Raw genomic sequence first — 24420 nt, forward strand, 5'->3', positions numbered from 1 at the left:
TGAAACCTCATGAGGATGGTCTTAATCTCGCTGGAAGTGGGAGTACTATGACAATAAATTTGATTGAGGTTCGCACAAGCAAGGCCGTTGCAGGTCGAATTGGAATGAGAGTGGCTGCTCATAATCCAATTGTCATTATGCCATTTGTCCTGTACGATTGAACGGTTGCTATGGTGGATGGTGGTGTTTGAAATGCCCTGTTTGCCTGCATGCCCGGTCTTCCTATGCGGTGCCTTGATCCACCCCGCCTCTTTCGATATCACCATAAATGCTATTGATGCCTTGCTATACGGATCCCTTCCAAGTGTTCTGATATAGATCTTGCTGATGCTATAAGTTCTGTGGCTCGATCTGTAATGATCACTCGTCTGGCCGGCCTGCCGCCGCCAGGAATTCCACCGCCAGAGAAGTCCTGTCATTCCGTTGCCTTGATGATCCTTTCTGCTTTTACCGGTTTTATCAAAATTCCGGTGCCGCAACCCGAAGCCGTCCCCAGCTAGGTTGGATCGGCCTGGAGTAATTCCTTCTCTGCCAGCTGGGCACATGTCACCTTGAGGATTGGGCAGTCTATCTCCTGCCAACAACTGTCCATAATTTTGTTCGGGTTGTCAGCACCATGGTTTGCCAAAAAATCCGCCAACCCATTCGCCTTTCTTCTTATGGTTTGGAAGACTATGCCTCTCATTTCTGCTATTAGCTCCGCTATACTCTCCGTGGCTTTGGCCAACCTCCAATGTTTGGTGGCCTTACTGACTCTTGTGCCTGCTTGTAGGCGTTTAGCCGCCATGATGGCCAAGGAAGAATCCCTCTCTACTATTACATTCCCTCGTTGAATGGTTCTTAGAATTTTCAACCCTTGCTCAAGCGCCGCAAACTCTGCTTCATTGTTCGTGCTTTCTCCCAGTGCCCTGCAGTATATATGGACGATTTCACTAGCCTGATTGCGAATGGCACCTCCGATACCTGCTGTGTATGGGTTGCCCCTCGAAGCCCCATCGAAATTCAATTTTAGGCCGCCCTCTGGTGGGCATTGCCATTTGAGGAGTTGCGATGAAGGTTGTGATCGGTTTCCCCCAGACGGTTGATTGCTGGATGCCTCCAATTGAAACACCTTTAAAATGCGTAAGTCCTGATCCGTGGGTTTTTCATTCGAATCTACCTTGCATTTTGCCTGTATAAGCTGTTTGATGTTAACTGTTATAGATTCTTTTGCAAATTCTATGTTTCTGACTTCCTCCTTGAATATTCTCCGATTTCGTTCTTTCCATATAGTCCATACTATAAAGCCTGGGGCACATTTCCAGATACTTTCCACTCTTCGAATTCTAGAAAAGTTTCTCCTCCAGTTGATGATGGTCTCCTGAATGGAGTCCCTGTTCCGATCAGAAGCTCCAAGAATATCTTCCATCCAGTGCCAAAGCTGGGAAGCCCATTCACAGGAATTAAAAAGATGATTCATTGTTTCCACCTCCTTTATGCACATAGGGCATCTAGAAGGTCCCCTGAACCCCTTTTTCAATAAGTTTTTCCAAGTTAGAGTTCTCTTCTGCATAAGAAGCCATAGAAAAGTTCTAACCTTCGGCCATTGTAGACTGTCCCAAACTTTATTGGCCCAGGGCATTATATTAGGCTGTTATTCCCCCTCTATGATGCTCCTGGCTTCTTTCAGGGAGAAATCACCGTTGCCTTTTGGACCCCATCTGAGCTTGTCATTTTCAGCAGCAATTCGAATTTTTCTTTTTAAGAGTTGTTGATTTAAAGCTTGAATGGTTTCCTGAATGTCTTCGTTGTGGGTGGAGTTGAAAACTGTCCATTCCCGCCAGTCCGGGTCTTCACTGGTTGGGTTCCAGTATTGATTGACTTTGAATTTGCCCTCAGTTTGATAGTGTTGCTTCAGGGGTAGGAGTTGGGGGGTGTCCAGCTTCGGGGACTGCTGCCAGGCGTCCTCCCAGAAGAGTGCTTGAGTTCCATTTCGTATTTCCCAGAAGCTATAGTCCTGGACAATACTTCTATTGTCTTGGGCATGATTCCATATTGGTGAACCGTTAGGGGCATCCTGCATTCTCACTAGTTCTAGATTGGTGCTGTTCGGCCTGTACTTCTCCTTCCAATGAATAGCCCATGGTAGGCTCGTGTCAGAGATCCACTTCCACCATATTTTGGCTCCGCAGACTCTGTTTACCGTTGAGGGATCAACCAAATTCAGGCCCCCCCTGTTCTTAGGTTTACACAGTTTCTGCCAGGCAACTAAAGACCATTTTTTCTTTTCACTGTTTCCACTCCATAAGAAGGATCGCTGTATGATTCTTATTTGATTTAAGATTCCTTTCGGAGCAGGAAGAATGGATAGCATATACTGAGGGATGGCCTGCAAGACCGCTTTTGTTAGTATTAATCTACCTGCAAAATTCAGAGCCCTGTTAGTCCAATGTTTGCACTTCCTTTCCATGCTGGCTAGGATTTTCTCCCAATGAACCTTTTGCCACGGTTTGAGAGTTAGGGGGGCACCAAGGTATCTTGAAGGTAAGGAGCCAATTTTAAACCCCAGAAGCCTAGATAGATGAGATTGGATAGCTTGATGCGTGTTGAAGAAGAATATGGTGGATTTGGAAAAATTAATCTCCATTCCCGAGGCTTCGCTAAAAAGATTGAGGATGTTTCTGTAGGCTAAAGCTTCTTTTACTGTTGGGGTACCATGTAACATAGTGTCATCCACAAACTGTTGATGAGTTGTGGCTGGACAGGATCTGATGGGTTGCAGACCTCTAATTTGACCTTCTGCTTTTTTCCTGGCAATTAATCTGCTTAGGCCCTCCATTAGAATGACAAACAGGAAAGGGGATAAGGGGTCCCCCTGTCTGATGCCTCTGGAAGGGCTGAAGGGAGCAGAGGGGGCGCCATTCACAAGGATAGAGTATCTAGGAGACTTAATGAGGGCTAAAACCCATTTGATCCATTGTCTACTGAAACCAAAAGCCTCTAAAACTGCTTCCAGATAAGACCAGCTTACCTTATCATAAGCTTTGGAAAGATCTAACTGCATAAGCATTCCGGCTTCTTTTCGCGAATGAAGGGAGTGGATCATCTCCTGAGCGAGCAAAATATTGTCTAGAATTTGCCTACCTTCCACGTAGCCAGACTGTTCTTGCGATATGATGCCAGGGAGGATCGCCTTCAGCCTATTAGCTATGACTTTAGAAATGATCTTGTAGATTACATTACAGAGTGCTATGGGTCTGAATTTTTCTGGTGTATTAGCTTCCTCCACTTTGGGTACAAGAGCAATGAAGGTTGAGTTTAGAGATTTTAGGATCGTTTTTGATCGTCTCGAGTCCTCCACAATCTCCCATATGTCTTGCTTTACAATGTTCCAGCAGGCTTTATAGAAGTTAATGGTGAATCCATCCTGTCCAGGAGCTTTGTCGCTGGGCATACTCCTGACTGCCTCCTCAACTTCTTCCATAGTAATTGTTCTTCTTAGGGCCCAGTTCTGATCCTCTGTGATGGATTTGGGTATAACATTGGTGATTTCTTTGATGGCTTCCTCTCTATTGATCCCTGGTTCTTGCGCTATGAGGCTAAAGTGATCCGAAAGGGAGGTTGATATCTCATTGTGGTTTCTGAGGAGTTCCCCTTCACTGTTTTTCAGTTCTAGGATTTTGTTGGCACTTCTGTAGTCCATGGCTGATCTATGGAAGAACTTGGTATTTTGCTCCCCTTCCTTCAACCAAAGGATTCTTGATTTCTGCTTCCATAAAGATTCTTCCTGCTTGCATCTGTTGTGCCATTGTTGAGTAAGCTCGTTTTCTTGTTCACTGGTATCCTCACCTCTGCATCCTGCCGCACCATCCTTGTGAATTTGTTCCAGCTTATTTTCGATGATAGCTTTCTCCTGAAATATATTTCCGAAAACTGTTTTATTCCAGTCCTTCAGTTTCATTTTGATATTTTTTAGTTTCTTTTGAAGATTGAACATTTTGGAACCTTCCTCACCTAAAGGCTCTGACCACCATTTTTCCACCATTGTGAGGAAGGTAGGGTGTTCTATCCAGAACTTTTCGAACCTGAAGGGTTTGTTTCTGGGGGTACCCTGAAGCTCGACAACTAGTGAGATCGGCCAGTGGTCCGACCCTCCACTTGGGAGGATGTTCGATTCAACTACCGTATCCTCTAAAATTAGGCTTTCCGAGACTAAGAAGCGATTCAGTCTGGAGGATATGAGCCTTTCGCCCCCCCTTCTGTTGTTCCATGTAAATTTACCACTCTTAGGGTATACATCTACCATTCTTGCATTATCAATGAAACTTATGAAGACCTCCCCATCCCTGTTTAGTTTTCTGAGGCCTCCTTTTTTCTCCAGGAGGGAGGTGATCATGTTGAAATCTCCCCCCAATATGTATTTAGCATCAGGGTGCCTATCTATGAATTTGGTTAAAGACGCTAGGAAACTGATCTTGTCTTCTAACTTCTGAGGACTATAGACATTGATGCATAGAAAAGATTTAGAATTACCTGTAGGTTGCACTTCCAGTGCCAAGTAATTTTTGCTTGCTTCAGCTGTTATAATCTGGTATCTTCTTGTATCCCAGAAGGTAGCTAAGCCTCCTTCTCTCCCTTTGCTTTCGATCTCTAAAACTTCAAAATTTCTTCCTAACTTAACTCGTAGCCTATCTATGAGAGCTCTGTTGCATTTGGTCTCTTGTAGAAACAACATATCCGGGTTGTATTTTTGCATCTGCCGCTTCAGAATCCTCTGTTTGGCCTGACTGTTTATCCCTCTTGCGTTCCATGAAACAATCTTCATATTTAAACAATTAGTTGGAAGGACGGATAATCACTTAGCTGCCTTATCTTACCTGCGTTGATCAGCATCTCTCCCAGCTCCTGCAGGTGTTCTCCACTTGACTTGCGGCCTCTACGGCGTTTGTGCCTCGAGCTAGAGGTTTTTCCCAGTATTGCTTTGTAGTGTGGGATGCTGCCTTTGATTATGCCTAACTTTTTCTTCTGTTTCTCTATTACTGCCTTCTGCCGTGCTATGAAGAGGTCATTGACCTTCCTTATTTCTTCCTCCGGTAATGCTTCAATCCCTTTGGCTCTCCAGCTTTCTACAAGCACTGTAAGGTCCATCCCTTCCATAGCTAGGGTTTCTTCGAGCTCCAGATCCTCGCTCCCTGCTTCACTTGTTAACATCTCTGTTTCTTCGTCCGTTTCTGCTGTTCTGTCCTGCATGTGGATTTCACCAGTGAATGCTCCTTCCGCCGTTCCTTCTCCTGTAGGTTCTTCCTGTCCTTCTTGCCCTGCCTCCACATTAGGTTTATTCTGCTTTTCCTCCGAGTCAGTCTCCAGGTCTAGGATCTCAAAGGGGTTACTGAAGTAGTTTCTTTCTGTATTTCCTTTAGTATTCCTTCTTCTATTGGCGCGCTGCCTGTTCTTTGGTTTGGTGAAGTTGTTCTTGTCTTTGTTGTTCTGTATTTTCTCTTCTTCTGCCTCCTTTCTGTTCAATGGACAGTCTCTTACCAGATGTCCATGCTCGTGGCATTTCCGACACCTGAAAGGTATTTGCTCATAGTCTAAAGCCTGAAAGTATTCCTCATCCCTGTACTCGAGCCACAAACCTTCATGTAGTGCGCTTGACACATCCAGTTCCACACAGATTCTAGCATAGGTGGTATATCTTTTCTGCATGGTTGCCTCTGAAGCTTTAACAAAGGTTCCTAGCTTATCGCCTATTTGCTTTAGGGCATTCAATCCCCAATAATCTATTGGGAGAGAGAAAAGTCTAATCCAGACCGGCACTTGAGTGAAGGATTCCTTCTCCGGGACGAAGTTTGGCTTCCAGGGTCTCATATATAAGCCTGCTGCGGCTAGGAAATACGGGCCACCTTCGAACACTCTATCTTTATCTTCTAAACTTGTAAAGACTACTGTGAAAAATCCTTTGGCTCCCAGATGTAACTGCACATCTCCTTTTGGCTTCCACTGCTGTCTTATCCATTGGCACAACGTCCTTTCAGATGGCCAGACTCCCATAAATTTACAAATGATGGCATGTTCAGCCATGTGCTCCCTGTAGGCCTGGATTTCAGGGTCAGTGATTGTCACCTGTAGGCTATCTTTTTTCTTTGGCTTACATGCACTGCTGGTCACAGGGTTTCTGTTGGGGTTCGCGCTGGACTCCCCCTCCTTCTCCGGTTGGACCTTGCTTTTGTTTTTTGGCTCTTTGTCTTCTTTTGGTCATTCCTCCTCATTTTCTGAGGGCTGAGACTTGGCATCTGTTTTGTCTTGTGTGTTTGCACGGTTCTGCTTTTCTTTATTCCTGTCTTCTGAGGTATTGTCTGTCTTGTCAGATATTATTGGTGTCTTTTCCTTGTTTTTCCTGCTACTCTGCATCTTGTTGTTCAGTCCTTCGATTCTGACTCCTTCTTTCATTTTCTGTTGCTGTTTCTGCAAGACAATCTGCTTAAAAGTTGGGGTCCCACTGGACCCCTCTGCTCCCATCCAGTCCGACAACAGTTGCCCCTTTCGAAACAATGCTGCCAGTTTGATTCTGTGGTGTTCCAGGCCTGTCACAACCGAATCTCTTGAAGATGTTGATAGCATGCTGGTTACCAATTAGTTTGATTGGGAGAGATTGGTTATCCTTGATCTGCTGGATCAAGGAGTGTTGAGGCTTTGTGAGTGAAGCATTTCCTGGGAGGACATCTGGCTGACACTTTGTGTTGATGTCTAGGTCCCAAAGTTGGAAAAGGTGGTGTTGATTATAGAGCTCTATTTTTGGATACACACCTAGATCTTTGGGTTGATGGTTAGCAAGTAAGCTTGATGGTACCTAGAGAGGCTGAAAGCTTGAGTCCATCTTATTCCCACTTGGATAGATTGCCCTGGTCAAGAATCTAGTCCGTGGCATTGTGGTGCCTAAATTGTTGAGAGATCAATGGATAGATTGCCCTGGTCAGGAATCTAGTCCACGGCATTACGACACCTAAATTGTTGAGAGACCAATGGATAGATTGCCCTGGTCAGGAATCTAGTCCATGGCATTGCGGTGCCTAAAAATTCTTCATGGTTCATATAGTTGAGATCTTCCTTGTACTTGTATATGATGAATACCTCCCTAGTTAAGAGGGAGTGTTGGAAAATGTAACTAGGTTCGGTCTTCATTAAATGTATTTGAGTCATCTTGTAATGTACTTGTTATAAGAATAAAGAAAAGAGTTATTATTATAACTTATTAAAGCATGGGTTTCATGCTTGGGTCATCATGTTTGACTTGGTTTTATCTTTGTTTTGGAAGGCTGAATTGATTCAGCAAGTAACCGAATTTTTCTGGGCATGTTGACCCACCTTGAACGCAGACTTTGACCACAGTTGACTGCAGGTTTGCTGAAGTTTGACTGCAAACTTTATATCTCCTTTGACCGAGTTTTTGTTGACTGTTTTGATTGAATTTGACTGAGCTTGGAAGGCCAAGTTGACTGCTGCCTTGACCAAACTTTTTGGAGGCTGTGTTGATTGTTGACCAGGACTTGTCAGGGCTGTTGCTGCTGCTGTTGACTTTGACCAGAATTACAAATTTGACTTGTTGACCAGATTTGACTTTTGGGCTCATCTTTGATTGGATATTGGTTAGCTGATTTTGTATAGTCAAAGGTTAGACTATATGGATCCATACAGTCATGCTTGTATGACTATACAAAACAATTCCATACTTTATATGATTCCTTGTATGACACTGTGTGTTGGCCAAGAACGTCTCTAAACATCTCTTTCCTGATTGCCTACTCTTACTTTCATTACTTCTTTCTATTGCTTAACTTGCTCAATTGCTTAAGTGTTTAATTGTGTGTAAAAACCTCTATCTTGATATGTCTTACTCTTTATACGTTTTGCTGAGACCAAAACCCTAATCTATTTTTCCTAGTCTAAGTCATGCATGCATGAGATACACCTTTTTAGACTTAACAACAAAATATAAGACTTTCACTTTTTTATTAAAATGAATTACAAAATAGAATTATTTTTTGAAAATATAGTTATTTTTCGAAAATAGAATTACTTTTCAAAATATCTCAAACTACTTCTTGCATCTTCACACTGAAGTTGTGTGGAATTTCTTGTTTGAGCTGTAATTCTCAACATCAAGAAGATATACTATCCAAGAAGCACTCCAGCACATCCTCTAGGGGAAGACCTCCTCTCCTCATCTTCGCCTTAACAATTCCACCCTAGGTCTTTATTAGAAATCCCTAGTCTCCAATCTCTAAGGGTAAACGCTAACCATATACCTCTAAGATTCTTTGAGGGAGGGAGAGAGAGCACATGTGAAGACAACAAAGAGAGAGATAGAGAGGCTAGTGCATAGGCTTCTCTAGGTCACATCTCATCCCAAGAGTGAATATAAGTGAGTGAATGAACATATATGAATTAAAGATTCTCTGCTTCCTCTATTCATATGAGAGGTAAGGGAGGCCAACAATACAAGTTGGGTCTTGTCCCTTACAAGCAAGCTACAAACGATACTTGTAGCCAACACAAGTCAGATGCTAAACTCTAAGTACATGAGTTGTGCTCCAAAGTGATGTGTACAATAATGGCTCCTATGCAAGGTAAGTGCAGATCCCTCCATCACAAGCCTCCACACACTCCATCAATTCGCCTAAGCAATGTACTCCACTCGGTTAGCTTCCCCTACAAGAATACTATCGAAGCCCCAAGCGTCCTTGAGCCATCTGCCTCCTTCGAGTAGGAACCCAAGCTACCACATTACTACTAGGGTCTAATGCCCTCGTCCAAGCTGCACAACTCTCCTCAGCCCATGTATGGGGCTCTCCAAGCGAGAATCCATCATGGGGCCCCAATGAAGGGCATCCTACTGAACTCTCAAGAGAGCTCCAACTTCTAAGGGAGGAAGACTAAGCCAACAACCATCTGAACTCAAGCATCCATTGAGTAAGATATCTTAGCTCTACAAATCCATCAAGAGCTATATCTCATATGCCAAAATATCTTGGACCATCTAGGGGATGAACAAACACCATGAACCTCAAATTTCATGAAGCACCCCAAGCATGCTGTAAGCACTTTAGAAGTAACCCTGAAAGTTAACACTTTTATGTGTTGTACTTTTTTGTAGTTTTGTTATAAAAAAATTGTATCAAGAGGGGATAAAGATTTGGAAAAAAATGATTTTCATCTTGTTGTTGTCAGGGGAGGGGAGGGGGTATGTTGGATTATTAAGACTCCAATAATATTTAGGAGTCATAAATATTTGTATAATTTAATCACTTGCATATGTTAGTGACATGACGAAATAGGTGCTTAAACTGCCACAAGCACTTAGGGGTGCTATGTATTGTAATGGGACATGACAAAAGGCGTGTGACAGATGTATCTGATATAGATTATTAAAAAAACTTTATCTTTATCTTCTCTCCACCTTAGTGTTCTTTCAAATATGTGGTTGCACCCTAAATTTCTACATTCCTGTATCTAGTCCATGGATTTTTGGTTTTGCTGCTGGCCCGTAAAATTATATTCCCATTTTTTGTGGACCTTTGATCATATCATCCATTGTAACTTTTTTTTCTCGGTCTAATCCATTTAGTTTTGAGATTAGTTCCTCTTTTTGTTTTTATTTTCCTGCTCATTTAGTTTTTGCATATAGCCTGTAAACTGACAAGTTACAACTATTTGTTGAATATATAATAATTTTTTTCTTTTTCATTCCATGTTTACCATAACTTTCAGAGGCTTCTTGGCTTAAAATGTATTTGTCTACATGTAGTTGATGTGTCTATTCTTGGTTGATTTTGAAAAGCTTCCTATTGAAAACCAAATCTTGATTTCTGTGTTATGTTGGCATCAAAGATCCGAGGTGATTTTGTGCTTGTTAGTGGTGACACTGTGAGTAATATGTCTTTGAGGCAAGTTCTGCAAGAGCACAAGGAGAGGAGGAGAAAGGACAAGCTTTCAGTAATGACCATGGTGGTTAAGCACACAAAGCCTTCTTCTGTTACTCATCAAAATCGGCTTGGAAATGAGGAGCTGTTGTTAGGAGTTGATCCGGAAACCAAACAACTTCTATATTATGAAGACAAGAAAGATTATGGTAAAGCACACCAGTGTTCAGGGAATATAATTCTTGATCAATCAATTGTCACAGATAGGTCAGCTGTCCAGCTGTATAACGACCATCAGGTACTTTCTCTAATTTTGTTTGAAGCTTTTACTATTATACATTTCCTTGATTCCAGGGAGGACTATAATTGTGCAGTTATGGTCAATGCAATAATTTACTTATAATTACTTTTAATGACTAGATTTGGAAGTTGTATTTGATTCATTTTATTATTTCAGTTTTGTATAACTGCTTCTGGCAAAATGCTTTATTTATGTCATTATTGCTTATGTATTCTGATGTAAATTATTCTTATCTTGTATAGACAATTGCTTTTTTTTTTTTGAATATTAAGAATTCTGTTATATATTCTGGGGTTAACACATTGACCAGCATGTGAGGTATGTTCTACCTCTTCCTTGCTTTAAGATCTTCCAAAATTTTAGATCTTTAGCATTTGATGGAAGGGAATTTTTTTTCTATTTTTTAAACTGGACACTAGTTCTTTTCACTTTCCCAAAGGAATGAATATGTGTATATCAGAAGAGTTCATTCAATATCTGACTAATGTATTAAGTTGAATGATCTTTGATAGTTTTGAATCTTGATGCACCAAGATTTCTATAATGAGTTAATCTATGTGGTTGTTTATTGGACTTTTGACATTTTGTTATTAAAATTGTTTCTGTTACCTTAAATAGCTATAGGCTATAATAAGTATACCATTAAAAAATGTGAGCTGTTAGGAAGAATTTGGGAGAGTTTCAGAAAGTCACAATGAATTCTAACTTTTGACAATATTGTTCAGGATTGCTTCATTGATATCTGCTCTCCAGAAGTGCTCCTTCTCTTTACCGATAATTTTGACTATCAACAACTCAGGCGTGACTTTGTTAAAGGATTGCTTAGTGATGAAGTATGTAAGCTAAACCTCTTTTGGCAAATGCTTTGGCTGTTGAGCTGTACTATACACTTGGTATGCATAAAAAGCAATTCAATCTTCGAAGGTCACAGCAGTATCTATATCCTATGTTGTCCTAAAATATTAATGGTGATAGCTTTGCAGGCATGAAAGAATTCTGAAATAATAAAATTGGGGAGTTGCTTGAAACATGGTTTCCTGCTTCAAGGATGCCAAATATGTTTTCAACAGAAATTTCTGTTTTTCACAGGATAAAATATGTTTTACTCAGTTGCAGTTTTGTATCCTGTTTATATTTCAGGGGACTGTGCTTCGTACTTTTCAGTTTGCACTTTTTTCTAAAATATGTTTTTCTTCTCAGATGAATTTTTTTGTTCATATCTTAACTTAGAATGCACATTTTAGTTTAAGGTCATCTTGGTTGTATACAGTACAGTTTATAATTTTTGATTGAGACAACTTGTATCAAATTTGTGTAGTAGTTTTTGTTCTTTCTTTACCAAGAGTATAATCAGCTTGACTTACTATTGTTGACTGTCATATTCAAAATTTTTCATGGAGTCATGGCCTTCAAATGCTTAAGCAAACTTTTGTTGCATTCTATCAGCTTTATATATTGATAATTTTGTTGCATAAGCCTTTTTTAGAACGAGTCGACCTTTTAGTTGCTTGAAACAGAGTTTCCTGCTTCAAGGATGCTAAATATGTTTTCAACAGAAATTTGTGTTTCTCACAGGATAAAATATGTTTTACTCATTTGAAGTTTTGTATCCTGATTATATTTCAGGGGACTGTGCTTTGTACTCGTCAGTTTGCGTTTGGTTCTAAAATATTTTTTCCCCTGAGATGGAAAATTTTATGTCGGTGTCTCAATTTGGAAACCATGTTTTAGTTTCAGGTCATATGGGTTTTTATATGGTACAGTTTCTAATTTTTGATTGATAAAACTTATATCAGATTTTTGTTGTAGCTTTTGTTCTCTGTTTACCAAGAGTATAATTACCTTAATTTTCTATTGTCGATTGTCATATTTAAAGTTTTCATGGAGTCATGGCCTTTAAACACTTAGAAAACTTTTGTTGCACTGTATCGGCTTTATATGTTGATAATTTTACTACATAACCCTTATATAGAACAAGTCTATATTATCTTTCTATCTATTATTCTAACTGATCAATTCACAGCACATAAATTCTCTCGTTCAAATGAATACAAACTCAGAAAGTCTGATTTTGCTTGCAACATAAGCATTTGTAGCTGTAGATAATACATGTTCCAACATTCTCTTTTGCTCTTTCTCTCCCTTTTACTTTCTAAGAGCTGGCAGTTGTGCAATTAATTTGTTGGCTTTGCAAATTTTACTTTAAATGTATTTTTAAACTTTGGATTGGTTCTGCATCCAGGTAATGGGTTATAAAATCTTCACATACGAGATTCATTCAGAGTATGCTGCACGAATTGACAATTTTAGAAGTGCTGTAAGCAAAGATATTCTTCATCGATGGACATATCCCACAGATATCCCATTTTCAAGAAACGGTCCTCCAATAAGACTAGACTCCCAAGGAATTTACAAAGTAGCAGGTTAGAAAAGGAAGATTTTTGGGATTTTGTTTTTTCAATTAAATATCTCTAAATATACTTCACTGAATAGATGGTTATTCCTTTGTTTAAGTTATTTTTTAATTGTTTGGTGTAGCCTGAAAAAATGGATAGGGGAAGTCATCAACTAGACAACTGCCCAAACTCTGAAGATATAGCCAGGACTCTTAAGTACATCAGTTTCCAAACCCTAGATGCTGTCAATGCTTAGGAGCAACAGACAACCTCATCATAACATTCTAGCTCAAACCCTAGGTTACATTTGTTCTGTCAAGATAGTGGGATCATGATACTACAATGCTTCTACTCTGTCACTGTTATTCTGATTCAATAAAACACCCTCATACATTCATTACTTCCTTTCATTAAGGTACTGGCAGAAAATACATACCAACTCTGATCTGGCTTCTGTTTACAAGCCAAGCTTCACATCTGCTGCTTCAAACCTGAATGTGTCATTACTGTTGCAAGAGTGAAATCTGTTGCAGACAAACCTTTCTTTGACTCACACACTTTACGCACAGGATTGGAATATATATATCGCATGCACATATAACTTGCACAACCACTCCTTGCGCATGCACCAAAACAAATTCAGATCAGACTATGAAAACTCCTCAATTGATACTCTACAATTGTCTAAGGTTGGCACATGCATGTACCCTCTACCATTGTCTACATATGTTGCATGTCCTGTAAATTGTCACTGAATACACCATGATGTTAGACAGAGCTCAAGGAATCTTTGCATTGTTAGAAATTCATTTGAGCTTTCTTTGTAAATGTTGCTATCATGTGGTCAACATGAGAAAATATTTCACTCTTAACTCTGCATTCAAGCACATAAACATGACACTTGTATTATAGTATTTATGATGGTACACATTTTCCCATTTTTCAGTTGATGTTGCAAACATTGTGTCATTGAATAAATTTCCGAGCTCAGGAAAACAACTTATCAGTAACATCAGGGAAAATTTTGCAAATTAAAAAAATACATTTTTTTTGGCTTTTCAATATTTTGAACATCTAAAGGAACAACAACATCAAAAATATATTGCAAATATGAAAAGACAACTAATATATAAGATGTATAAGATATCTAGTGATACATCGCATTTCAATACTCACTCATGTCTTGAGTTGTATCTCCTAAGTTTCACAATATCATCAAAAGATATAAGAAATGTATCTCATCATTATGATTAATCTACAATGAAATCAGGTTGTTAAACTCATAGGAAATAACAGGCAAAATTATGATAACTCGTGAGATGCATTCAATTCTCAAGATTTACTTATTAATACATTATCTTATGACCCATGTTTTTCATATTCCAAGTGGCCTCTTGGACTCCAATGACTGTTCATATTACACACCATAACTCTTAGCAGATTAGGTGTCCAACATTCCCCCATTAATTCGAAGGGGTGTATATGAGTCCATGAAGAGAGATGAACTACAAAAAATGCATGGCAGCGACTTGCTGATTATGCTCTCTGAAATGATGGTATAAGGTGGGAGAACTCGAGGTCTCAACCGGTGGTGGTTTAAGGATGACCACCAACACTGGAACACTTAGTGCAGTTCCTGGAACAATTCCAAATCTGGCTAGAAGTTGAAGTCTTCTGCTAGAGGAAGTGCTCCCTAATGTTTTGAAAAGGGAGACCATTGAGGTCTCAATCTGGAACGCTTGTTGTTCCTGGAACAATTCCAAGTCTGGCTAGAAGTTGAAGTCATCTACTAAAGGAAGTGCTCCCTAATGTTCTGAAAAGGGAGACCATTGAGGTCTCAACCTGTGGTGGTTTAAGGAAGGCCACCAACCAAAGGCATGTTCATGAGGCATTTCTTTGTCTTTGGCTACAACTCTGAATCTGGGTATGGCTGACTCTGGCTCTAGGCTCAGGTAGCAAACTTAGGCTGTGGCTCAGGCTCGCTTGATGTATCTTTGAAGCTTGTAGATGACCATCAATTCCCCCCTGTCAGATACAAGGTGAGAAGATGAAGAAATCTCAATTGCAAGATGTGTCAATACTCGAGAACAAATTCTGTGGTATGATCGAAATATCTTCTTGGTTGTTGAAGCCCATTGCCAAGAAGCGATCCATCCAAGGTGAATCTTTGTTCTTGCAGGAGGCTTGTTTTTGAAGCATCTGTTTGAATGATGAGTATTTTTATGACAATGCTCACATAGGTGAAGATCAAAACAATGATCTTTCACATGGCCAACTCGATTACAGTGTTGGCATTTGACAATCTGTGGTTGTGGACGAGGAGCAGGTGAAGATGAGTTGTCCTGAAGAAATCTAGCACTTTGAAATTTGATGGGATTTGAGTAATCTGGAATATGAAAGGACACATCCTTGTCATATCCAAGACTGGTTCTATGCTTGTTGCTGACAAGCTCTTCCCAAGGTCTGACGATGGGCTTGGGAAGTGCCACCTGAACTTCTGCATCTTTATGCAAGTTTGCTTCTGAGATGGGCTTAGTGACCTGGTTAGTTTCTAGCCGTTGATGGGAGTCAACTTTAGACTCAAAAAGGTGATTGTTCTGAACAAAAGCAAGTTTAGAATGATGTCTTGTTTGTTGTAACTCATCTTGATGTAGTTGAGATTCGAGTTGCAGAAACTTGATCTTTTCGTGTGCATTTTGTAGACATGTTTGAATGTTAGCAAGAGTGATTTTGCTGATTTTGACTGTGCTTTCAATAATAGATAGAATTAGAAACAACTCAAGTTGGCGAATGACCAAAAATGTACTTGTAAAGGTAGATAGCTAGCAATGCAATATTCTTCAAAATTAAATGTGCCCAATGATAAGAGGGAAATCCACTCAAGAGAAGGATAATCCCATTACTGTTTGAAGACTCCTCTCAAATTCAAAGAGCAGGAAACAATGTCACCATGAACATAAATACCACTCTTAAGCTTGGACCACACAATAACAAAAAAATAACTGGTATCTAGTCCTTTGAGGTCACAACATAATATCAAAGGCCGTGCAACTTGTTTCTTAAAGAAACTACTTATTTAGCAAATGTGTAGGGAGTTTTATCAACTTGGATCTTTTGCCTTCAGTTTACTGGGGCCAAACTCTAGTGATGGCAGTTTACTGGGGCTAAACTAGTGATTCCCTCTACCCCTTTTACAGACAAAGGAAATAGCTTTGGTAATGGCTCTTCCTCTAGATGAAGAAGGCCTTAGGGTTGGCGTTGGACTCTAATGTCCTCTAGAAGAAGAAGGAGAAGTTAGACTTTGACATCCTCTACAAGTGCTATGACTAAGTGCAACTTGCTGTGTCCAAGTTTGTGAAGATGGTGGTGCACTCCTAGTGTCAATAGCATTCTCTTGTAAAGGTGTCTGCTTTGGAACATCCTCCTCTATCATTCTCTCCCTTGCAACCTCCTTGTATGCCTCTTGTAACCAATTAGGTTTTGTGTCCATGATAGGCATCTAAGTCTCACTCCTCCATGAGTAGTGGTGTCAATCCCATCCAACGAAATGGCCTCCATGTCAGGTGTTTTCTAAAGCCGCCTCACCTACAATTGGAGGTTGTAGTAGAAATGAACAATTTTATTAAGGCACTGGGATTCCAAATTGTATATGGGTCATAAATTATAAATTATAATACAAGATTTAGAGGGAAATGGGCATAAAATTATAATTTATAATGAAGTATTTTTTCAAACACACTCTAGTTGCCCTCACACCTTGAGAGCCACATGTTTGGATAATGACCTAATTGGTGTTGAAATATGTAACTAGGTTCGGTCTTTATAATGACATATGTAATCATGATTTTATGTATTTGATTTAATAAGAAAAATAAATTTGTTATTGTTGTTCTTGAGGCATGGGTTTCATGCTCAAGGAAATTTATTTCTATAGGTCAAGCTCCAATTGAGAGCTTCTAGGGTTTATGAGTCGTTGTCATGTAAGAAAGACCCATTTGGGCATGTTACATATTGTAACAAGAATTTATTTAAGTCAAAGTCAAGTCAAAGAACCCTCCAAGACCAAGTCATAATGCAAAGATCAAGTCAACCTACACACATGGACAAGTCGACCTAAAGGAGCAATTCAACCCAATGAGAAGCCTATATAAAGGAGACCTCGACCTCACTTGGAGATACACAACACTCACACTCAAGTTCGATCACAAGAGAGAAAAGGTGTGCGAAGAAGAAGAAAACGAAGGAGGAAAAAAAAGTCGAGTTTTTGGGATTGTTTCTGGGCTAATTCTCTCCACACATGTGAAGAAATTAGGGTTCTTGCTGCTGCAGAAAAGCCGAGTTGCAGAAGTGAAGTTAGGTCATCAAAAGGAGCTATTTTGGAAGCTGAATTCTCTAGGAGAGAGAATCTACCCAAGCGAAGGAGAAAGGAACAAGATCTAGGGTTTTTGCAGAAGTTTTTTCTAGGTAGATTGAAGTTGTAGAAAAATTTGCTGCGAAGGTCGAAGTTGCAAAAGAATCTGCTGGGGAGGTCAAAGTTGCAGAAGAAGTTGTTGGATAGGTCGAAGTTGCAAAGAAGCTGTTGGAAGTCAAAATTTATAGAAGCTGCTAGAAAGGTTTGACTTAGTCTTGGAGGATCTTGGTCAAGGGTCTAGGTCTTGGAATTGGTCAATTGAAGATTCTATAAGAAGAAGAATTCTTGTGGGTTTTCCTCTCAGTTGGAGAGGTTTTGGCCCTGGTTGATAGCCTACATACTGTGTCCTATTGTCTCATTGTCCTTTATGCTTTGGTAGCTGTTTGATGATAGAGAACACTAATAATAATAAGTGAAAGAAGAAGCTAACTAAGTGAAGTAAAAACACATCACAAGCAATTATCAAGAAGAGAAATCACCTACCTTGTTGCCCCTAGATTTCTCAACAATTGGCAAGTTTTCGTAAATTGGGTATTCTTGAGCCATAGTTTGTCCACCAAGCACTTAAAACAAATAAGAGACATAAGAAAAACATTGAAATTTGAAACAAAGGAATAAGAGATATTGAAATTTGAGACAAAATGATGCTTTCCTGGCATTTAGGTCTTCTTATCCTGAGCAAACATGTCAAAGTCAAATGTCGCTATGACCATCCTATATATCTCCATTTCTTTAGAGGTCTCTATGTGTTCTTGTGGACTTAACAACCTTCTCTGAACACGTGAGGAATCCATCCATAATCTCAACATCAAATCTAAAACTGCAGGAGTAAGAGAATGTGGGTTGAGGTAGATCCTTGCAACATGAATGGGGCGATGGAGTGCCTCATCAATCACCCTTCATATCAATAATCATTTATCATATCTCTCATTTCCCTTGTCCTCATAATAGGGATGGATGGATTTTCTGGCCCTATCCACGTCCTCATACAAGTAGTTGATTGCGTGCTTGTTTCCATGAACCAACCAAAGAATCTTTACCAAAGGCTTACTGATGGCACACAGTTCCTCCACTCCCACCTAAAAACTCTCTTGGTATACCATTAGCTTGCACATAAAGCACAAACTAAAATGATGATGTTACTTGATGGTGTACCTAATTTGTAATGTAGTGGGAGTTATCTTCATTTATTTTAAGTTACCTAAGTTTTAAGACAAATTTCAAAGAACTCCGTTCCCCAGACCTCACCCTTTTTGAGGCCCTAATCTTAGAGTGAGGAGTCAATACGGGTGGAGGTTCCCTACTGTCTACTTCATCCAACTTATGTTGGAGGTAGATTTGTTAGTGCAATGATTGCTATGAAAGAGAGACTTACTTGCAAAATAAATGACAAAATTGAAAATAGAACTAGCTAATGAAATTGTAGCAATTGAACCTAATGAGTTTGCCAAAATGATGTAGAAGCAAGTTAATCCTCTAACTTAAGGAAGAAAGCAATTGCAAGATGAATGAGACAAATAGATTAAGGAAGTGAAATTAAGTAAGATCATTCAACACATTCAATTTGCATAACATGTAAAATTTAGAGAAACTAAAGATGCATGAAAGAAAAGAAACAAACTAGCCACTCAAGCAACCATTCAAAAGGACACCTTCCCCAATTGGGAAAATGGGATGCCAAGGGGAAAATCCCCAAGCTCCCAAAAGAAATGTTAATCTTTTATTAAAGTTAGATCCCTCTTGTTGAATGAAGGATAGAAGAATGGAATTGGAGAAAGACTTACAATGAAATCCTTTTCAAGGATAAAATGCCTTCTCCAAATGCTTAGTAAGTACAATGAGGAGGCTATGAATAGCTATCCCTTTAAAGAGAAATCCAATGAATTGAAAAATCAAATACAATTAGGAAAAAGGTTACAAGACAGTTTTGGATAATTTCAAAAGGTAAATTATTCCACTAAAACTTATGTGAACCTCTTAAAGAGGCATCACAAATCCATCCCAAAGGTGCTAAAAATCAGTCTTTAAATGATGCAAAGTCTGCCCACAGGCTGCAAGGAAAATTAGTGTTTGAGAAATCCAATGAATTGAAAAATCAAATACAATTAGGAAAAAGGTTACAAGACAGCTTTGGATAATTTCAAAAGGTAAATTCTTCCACCAAAACTTATGTGAACCTCTTAAAGAGGCATTACAAATCCATCCCAAAGGTGCTAAAAATCAGTCTTTAAAATTTTAAATGATGCAAAGTCTGCCCACAGGCTGCAAGGAAAATTAGTCTTTGAGAAATCCAATGAAGTGAAAAATCAAATACAATTAGGAAAAAGGTTACAAGACAGTTTTGGATAATTTCAAAAGGTAAATTCTTCCACCAAAACTTGTGAACCTCTTAAAGAGGCATTACAAGTCCATCCCAAAGGTGCTAAAAGTCAGTCTTTAAATGATGCAAAGTCTGCCCACAGGCTGCAAGGAAAATTAATCTTTGAGATATAGTAAAGTCTGTCCAAGGAGGCTGGAACGAAAGTCAACTTTAAGGAATAATTGGGGTCTGCTTCAAAGGTACTTTTGAAGACTATTAACACGCCCCCTGCTGCTCTTTGTGACTGCCTCAAAAGAGGCTTAAAGTCTGCTCAATGGGCAGCCTCAGCGTTCTGTCCCTTAGCTCCAACCAAATCGGATTGTTGGAAGATTAATGGCAGCCTCCAATCTTCTGCCAAGAGAACAGTGAAACTTCGTTTATCAGTCAGCTTAAATGAACTTGCACATGAAGCAATAAGAGTCTAGAATAATTTAAGAACATCTAGTGAAAAATGAGAGCAGACTTAAGCAAGATAGAATTATTTTAAATCTTGATAAAAGGGAACAAGCAAGCTTGTTCCTCTTAGATTAAGAATGACCACTGTTGAGACAGTGGTCTAATCTCAAGCCTAGTGCCTTGATATTCGATGATAAACCCAAAAAGTAACCAAGAAGTAATTTGAGATTTATGGTATGGAGAGAAGCAAATCTTGAGGGGCTCAAAGTTTTGAAATTGTACATATGGTCGGTCTTCATAAAAATTATTTATCGTACTTTAGAAAAACAAAATTATTATTATTGTTTCTATCATGTTCTTCATGCTTTTGATTTGGTCAAAAATGTATTTTTGTAAAAAAGAAAAATTATATTATTTTATTTGTAATTACAAGTGACTCCATAAGTGCTAAGTCAACCCTTCTAGATGATCAAGTCGGCTTGCCCTAGAAAGGCACCTATTCAGATCCCATGAAGGCTATATAAATAGCTCCATTTGTCCTCCTTGCCAAGGAATTCAATCATACACATTCATCAGATCTGTTCTCCTATGCAAAGGGATACAAGGAAGAAGTCCAGGGCTAAACAAGTGAAAAATATATTCATTCTCTATCTCTCCTAAAGTCTGATCTGGTCCGAATTGAAGTCTAAGTTCTGTGGCTACTATTGAGGTCCGAAGTTCAAGTTTTGTGCTATTGCAGTAGGTACGAAGTTTGAAGTTTTGAGGCTTTGAGGTCTGCCCCTTGTCTGAGTCGCTGGGGTACCATATAAGGTTCGAGAACATTACCTTGTCCGAGATTATTGTCTGCTACTAGGCTGAGATCTAGGAGATTACATTGAGCCTCTTGTAGTCCGAGAAGATCTGTACATGTTTGAGATTGTTGATCTAGGCCAAGTCCTAGAGGATGTCTGAGCCTTCCATTATGTGATTTAGGTATATATATTGGTCCGAGTTTGAGCTACTTCAGGCCTGTGATTAGGCCGAGGACTGAGGTCACCTCAGATCCATCTCTTGTCTTAGATCCGAGACTTCTATCTGAAGTCCAAGCCTAAAGGAAGGTGTTATCTAAGCATGGTTACCGTGGTATGGTAGGAGGATTAACCTCTTGGAGTCGATCTTGTTGGACTACTCGTTGATATTGTATTTGATACATTTGCATTGGAGACTTAGCACTTGTGGAAGTCATCTTGTGGCCAGTATTATCTATGTCTTTATGTCTTGTTGAAGGATCTCTCTAAGGAAAAGCTTGATTGGGTTTTCCTCCTTGTGGGCTTTTTCCTTGGTCTCTGACCTAAACACTGGTGTCTCTTGTTATTGTGCACTGTGATCTCTACCTTCTTATCACTAGTATTGGCTGAATTTCTGATGTATAATTGCTTGATGAAAATTGAATAAAATAATGATAAATGATGTCACAAGTAATTATCTATAGATTAGAAATGGTTTATCAACATGGCATCAAAGCTATGTGAAGCTAGAAAGTTGTTGATCACAGTTGAAGTATGATCAAAAGATACCTTCTCCTTCTTGGATCAAATTTTTAGAATTCTTTTAACCGAATCTCAGAAGCCATAGTCCAAGACCAATGATTCTGTTATCTAGCATCTCTATGACTTCTGAATTATGTAAGGCAGATGTTTTTTGAATTTTGTAAGGCTTCTATGGCATTCGAAAATCTTTGTGACATATTATCTCAGAAGTTCGAAGGTTCTCAAGAGCACTGTACCTATGCTTATTTGAGAATCTATGGGAGAATCCTAAGGTATCTGTATTAAGCTGTGAGGTATGATTTGGATCTATGGATCTGTGGTAGCTCGAGCCTCCTTTGTAAGATTGCCTTTGTGATAAGTTCAAAACCTATTATGGTGATAACCATTGCCAAACAATGTCAAGTGTGAACCTACTCTATGACATCCAAATTAATGGACTCTAAGTTGTAAGACCTATGGGTCTTATTCCCTTATTTCTTGCAAGATAATGTGTTATACTCTTATTTATCTCTCTCTCTCTCTCTCTCTGTACACACACACACACACACACACACACATGTATGTGTGTGTGTGTGTGATGTTTCGGTTGACGTTTCCATTTTTGGGAGGTGATGTTTCTAAACATACCCGTTTCGGAAATTCCGAAACATTTCAGTGCTTTGTGCAACTTAGATGAGAATTCTTGGGATGAATCCAAATCTATGTGGCATTTGGATTGTATATTGTTCAACAAGCATCTGAGCCTTTGAGATCTATGATAAGTCTCCTCTGTGTATGATCTCTGTGGGATAAAGGCCAAGCCATCTTTATTCTGTGGAATGAAGAAGATAGTGATAAGTCCGTACCTGTTTGTGAATCTAAGCTTGTTGATCCATGTTCCAAGAAAAGATCAATGGTCTGCGGGAAAGGGTCCGAAGCTTAATCCAAGTTATGGAGAAGGAGATCCAAGCTCTCTTCACTAAGGTATGATAAAAAATTTGATCCCAATAAATGTTTATATTTGATCAAATTTCTGGGCATATATTCAAGCTACATGGGATATCAAAGGTCCTCTGTATGGTCCATGAGGTATTGATCAAATTCTGTGGATTGAAATTCCGTATTGATATCTCTGAAGCATGGTCCATGACATGATGTGATTTGAGTCCATAATTTCTCTCTCTATGGAAGCAAACATGACATCTCTGAAACCGGGCTACCATCTACATGTCAAGGTCATGTTAAGTCCAAATTTGAGCATCTGTAAGCCCGAGTTCTCTAATGATCTATATCTCTATATAAAGATCATCGAATTGAAAGCCCTCTATATGTTGACTTTGTGCAAGTACTATATTTCAGTGCAATATTGATCCAAGTGATCTCTGTAGTATTGATCAAATTATCAAGTATTCCTCTGTATTGGGATCATAATTTTTCCCTGAAGAAACCCTTCTAGTAATCTAGTCTGAGCCTTCTGTTGGTAGGTCCAATCATGATCTACTGGGAATTACATCCAAGGATTAATTTGATTCTGAGGTAAAAATTGTTGTATATGTAAATACAATACAATGAATGTGGCCAACATTAGCATTATATCTAGTATGTCTAAACAAGGATTTAAACTTGTGGAGGACCAAAATCAATTTCATAAGCTCAGTCTTGCAAGAAACACCCTGGATGATGACTTGATGACTTATCTTGTAGCAAGATATGAAGGTTTGAAACAAATCTTATGAAAATTGATCTGATAATGCTGCATTTGTATCTTGCAAACCTTTGAGCTATGAAAAGGAGAAGTTCTTATAGAAGTCATATGAACTGTAATAAGTTGTGACAACAAAATAAGCAAGGTCTCATGCAGACTTGCATTAATATAAGATTATGTCCCAGTCTTGTGATAATTGCGATCGGGATTAAATCAACAATCGTCTGAAATTGGAAAAAATTGTAAAAATCAGGAAAAGATCGGTAAAAATTGGCAAACAATCGGCAAATACAAAAAAATCCATTTTTTTTTTCATTTTTTAGTATCTAGAGCATCCACAACATAAAATAAATGCATTGACACATAGATATGAAAAGAGAACTAATATATAAGATGTGTAATATGTCTAGTGCTACATCACACATAACAATGAATCATGCCCTGAACGCTGAGTCTTGAGTCCCGACTCAGCCTCAAAATCTCAACAAAAAATATAATAATGTATCTTATATCATGAGTCATAATATAATGAATAATGAAATGAACCAAGTAACTAGTACCACTGATTTCCTCTGCCCCTCTTGCGAGAAAATATAACAACTTTCGCTCTAAATGAAGAAGGCCCTGGGGCTGGCAGTGGACTCTGTAGAGCTCCTCGCTTTGTTTGGTGCAAACTTAGTGAATAGGGAGATGAGGCAACACACATTGTTCATTGGCAACCTCTGTTTTAACTTTTAGCTGGAAAAGTTCAGCGTTCAAACACAATGACAAACCCTAGCTAATGAATGGGACAAAGATTTGTTTCTACCTAGCCACTAACGAAAATTCTTTTATTCTTTGAGAAAACAAACTATTTTGAATAACCTTTGTAGAACAAATGACGAATGACGCTTACAGATCCACTTCAGATTTCAATTATCGTCTGCTCCCCGTCCTGTCTGCTCTCCCGTCCCGTTTGCTTTCCCGTCGGCTCTCCCATCCCGTCCTGTTGGCTCTCCCGTCGGTTCTCCCTTACCTCAGTCCCTTTCGTTGCCTGCAAACCCTCGATCCATCTGCTGTTGCTCCACGGTTACCTGTAGGCTGTAAACGCAGCATTGCTGCTCCACGCAGCTGCTCCACTACCCGTCCACGCAGTTGATCCACGACCTGTCGACGACCTGTGCAGACTCCACGCAGCGTTGCTGCTCCACGACCTCTGTCGACGACCTGTGCAGACTCCATGTAGCGTTGTTGCTCCACGCAGCTGCTCCACGAGCCGTCCAGACTCCACGCAGCTGCTCCACGGCCACGCAGTTGCTGGTGCTGCCCGCTGCAAAGCCGTCAATCTTTGCCACCGCTGCCACCACTTTTGCCGTCGACCTTGGCCACACAGCCACCGTCCGGCGTCGACCTTGCCTTCTACAACCTTTTTCAGCCCTGGAAAAATTAGTTGCTCCAACCATGAC

The 24420-nt window shown here is 39.5% G+C and overlaps 1 protein-coding gene across 1 annotated transcript in view; it reads left to right on the top strand.

Annotated features, from left to right (window-relative positions):
* The window catches only part of LOC149167775 (uncharacterized), a 381496-nt gene that overhangs the window by 68790 nt on the left and 288286 nt on the right, over positions 1-24420 (top strand). Inside the window, 3 exon segments of the mRNA XM_089433143.1 lie at positions 9868-10197; positions 10926-11033; positions 12443-12623. Of these exon segments, the coding sequence (XP_089289269.1) occupies positions 9868-10197; positions 10926-11033; positions 12443-12623 (619 nt within the window).

This window comes from Pinus tabuliformis, chromosome 5_1 (assembly GCF_031772625.1).
Source record: "Pinus tabuliformis cultivar Carrire ecotype Pingquan chromosome 5_1, CPIR1, whole genome shotgun sequence".
Classification (NCBI taxonomy): domain Eukaryota; kingdom Viridiplantae; phylum Streptophyta; class Pinopsida; order Pinales; family Pinaceae; genus Pinus; species Pinus tabuliformis.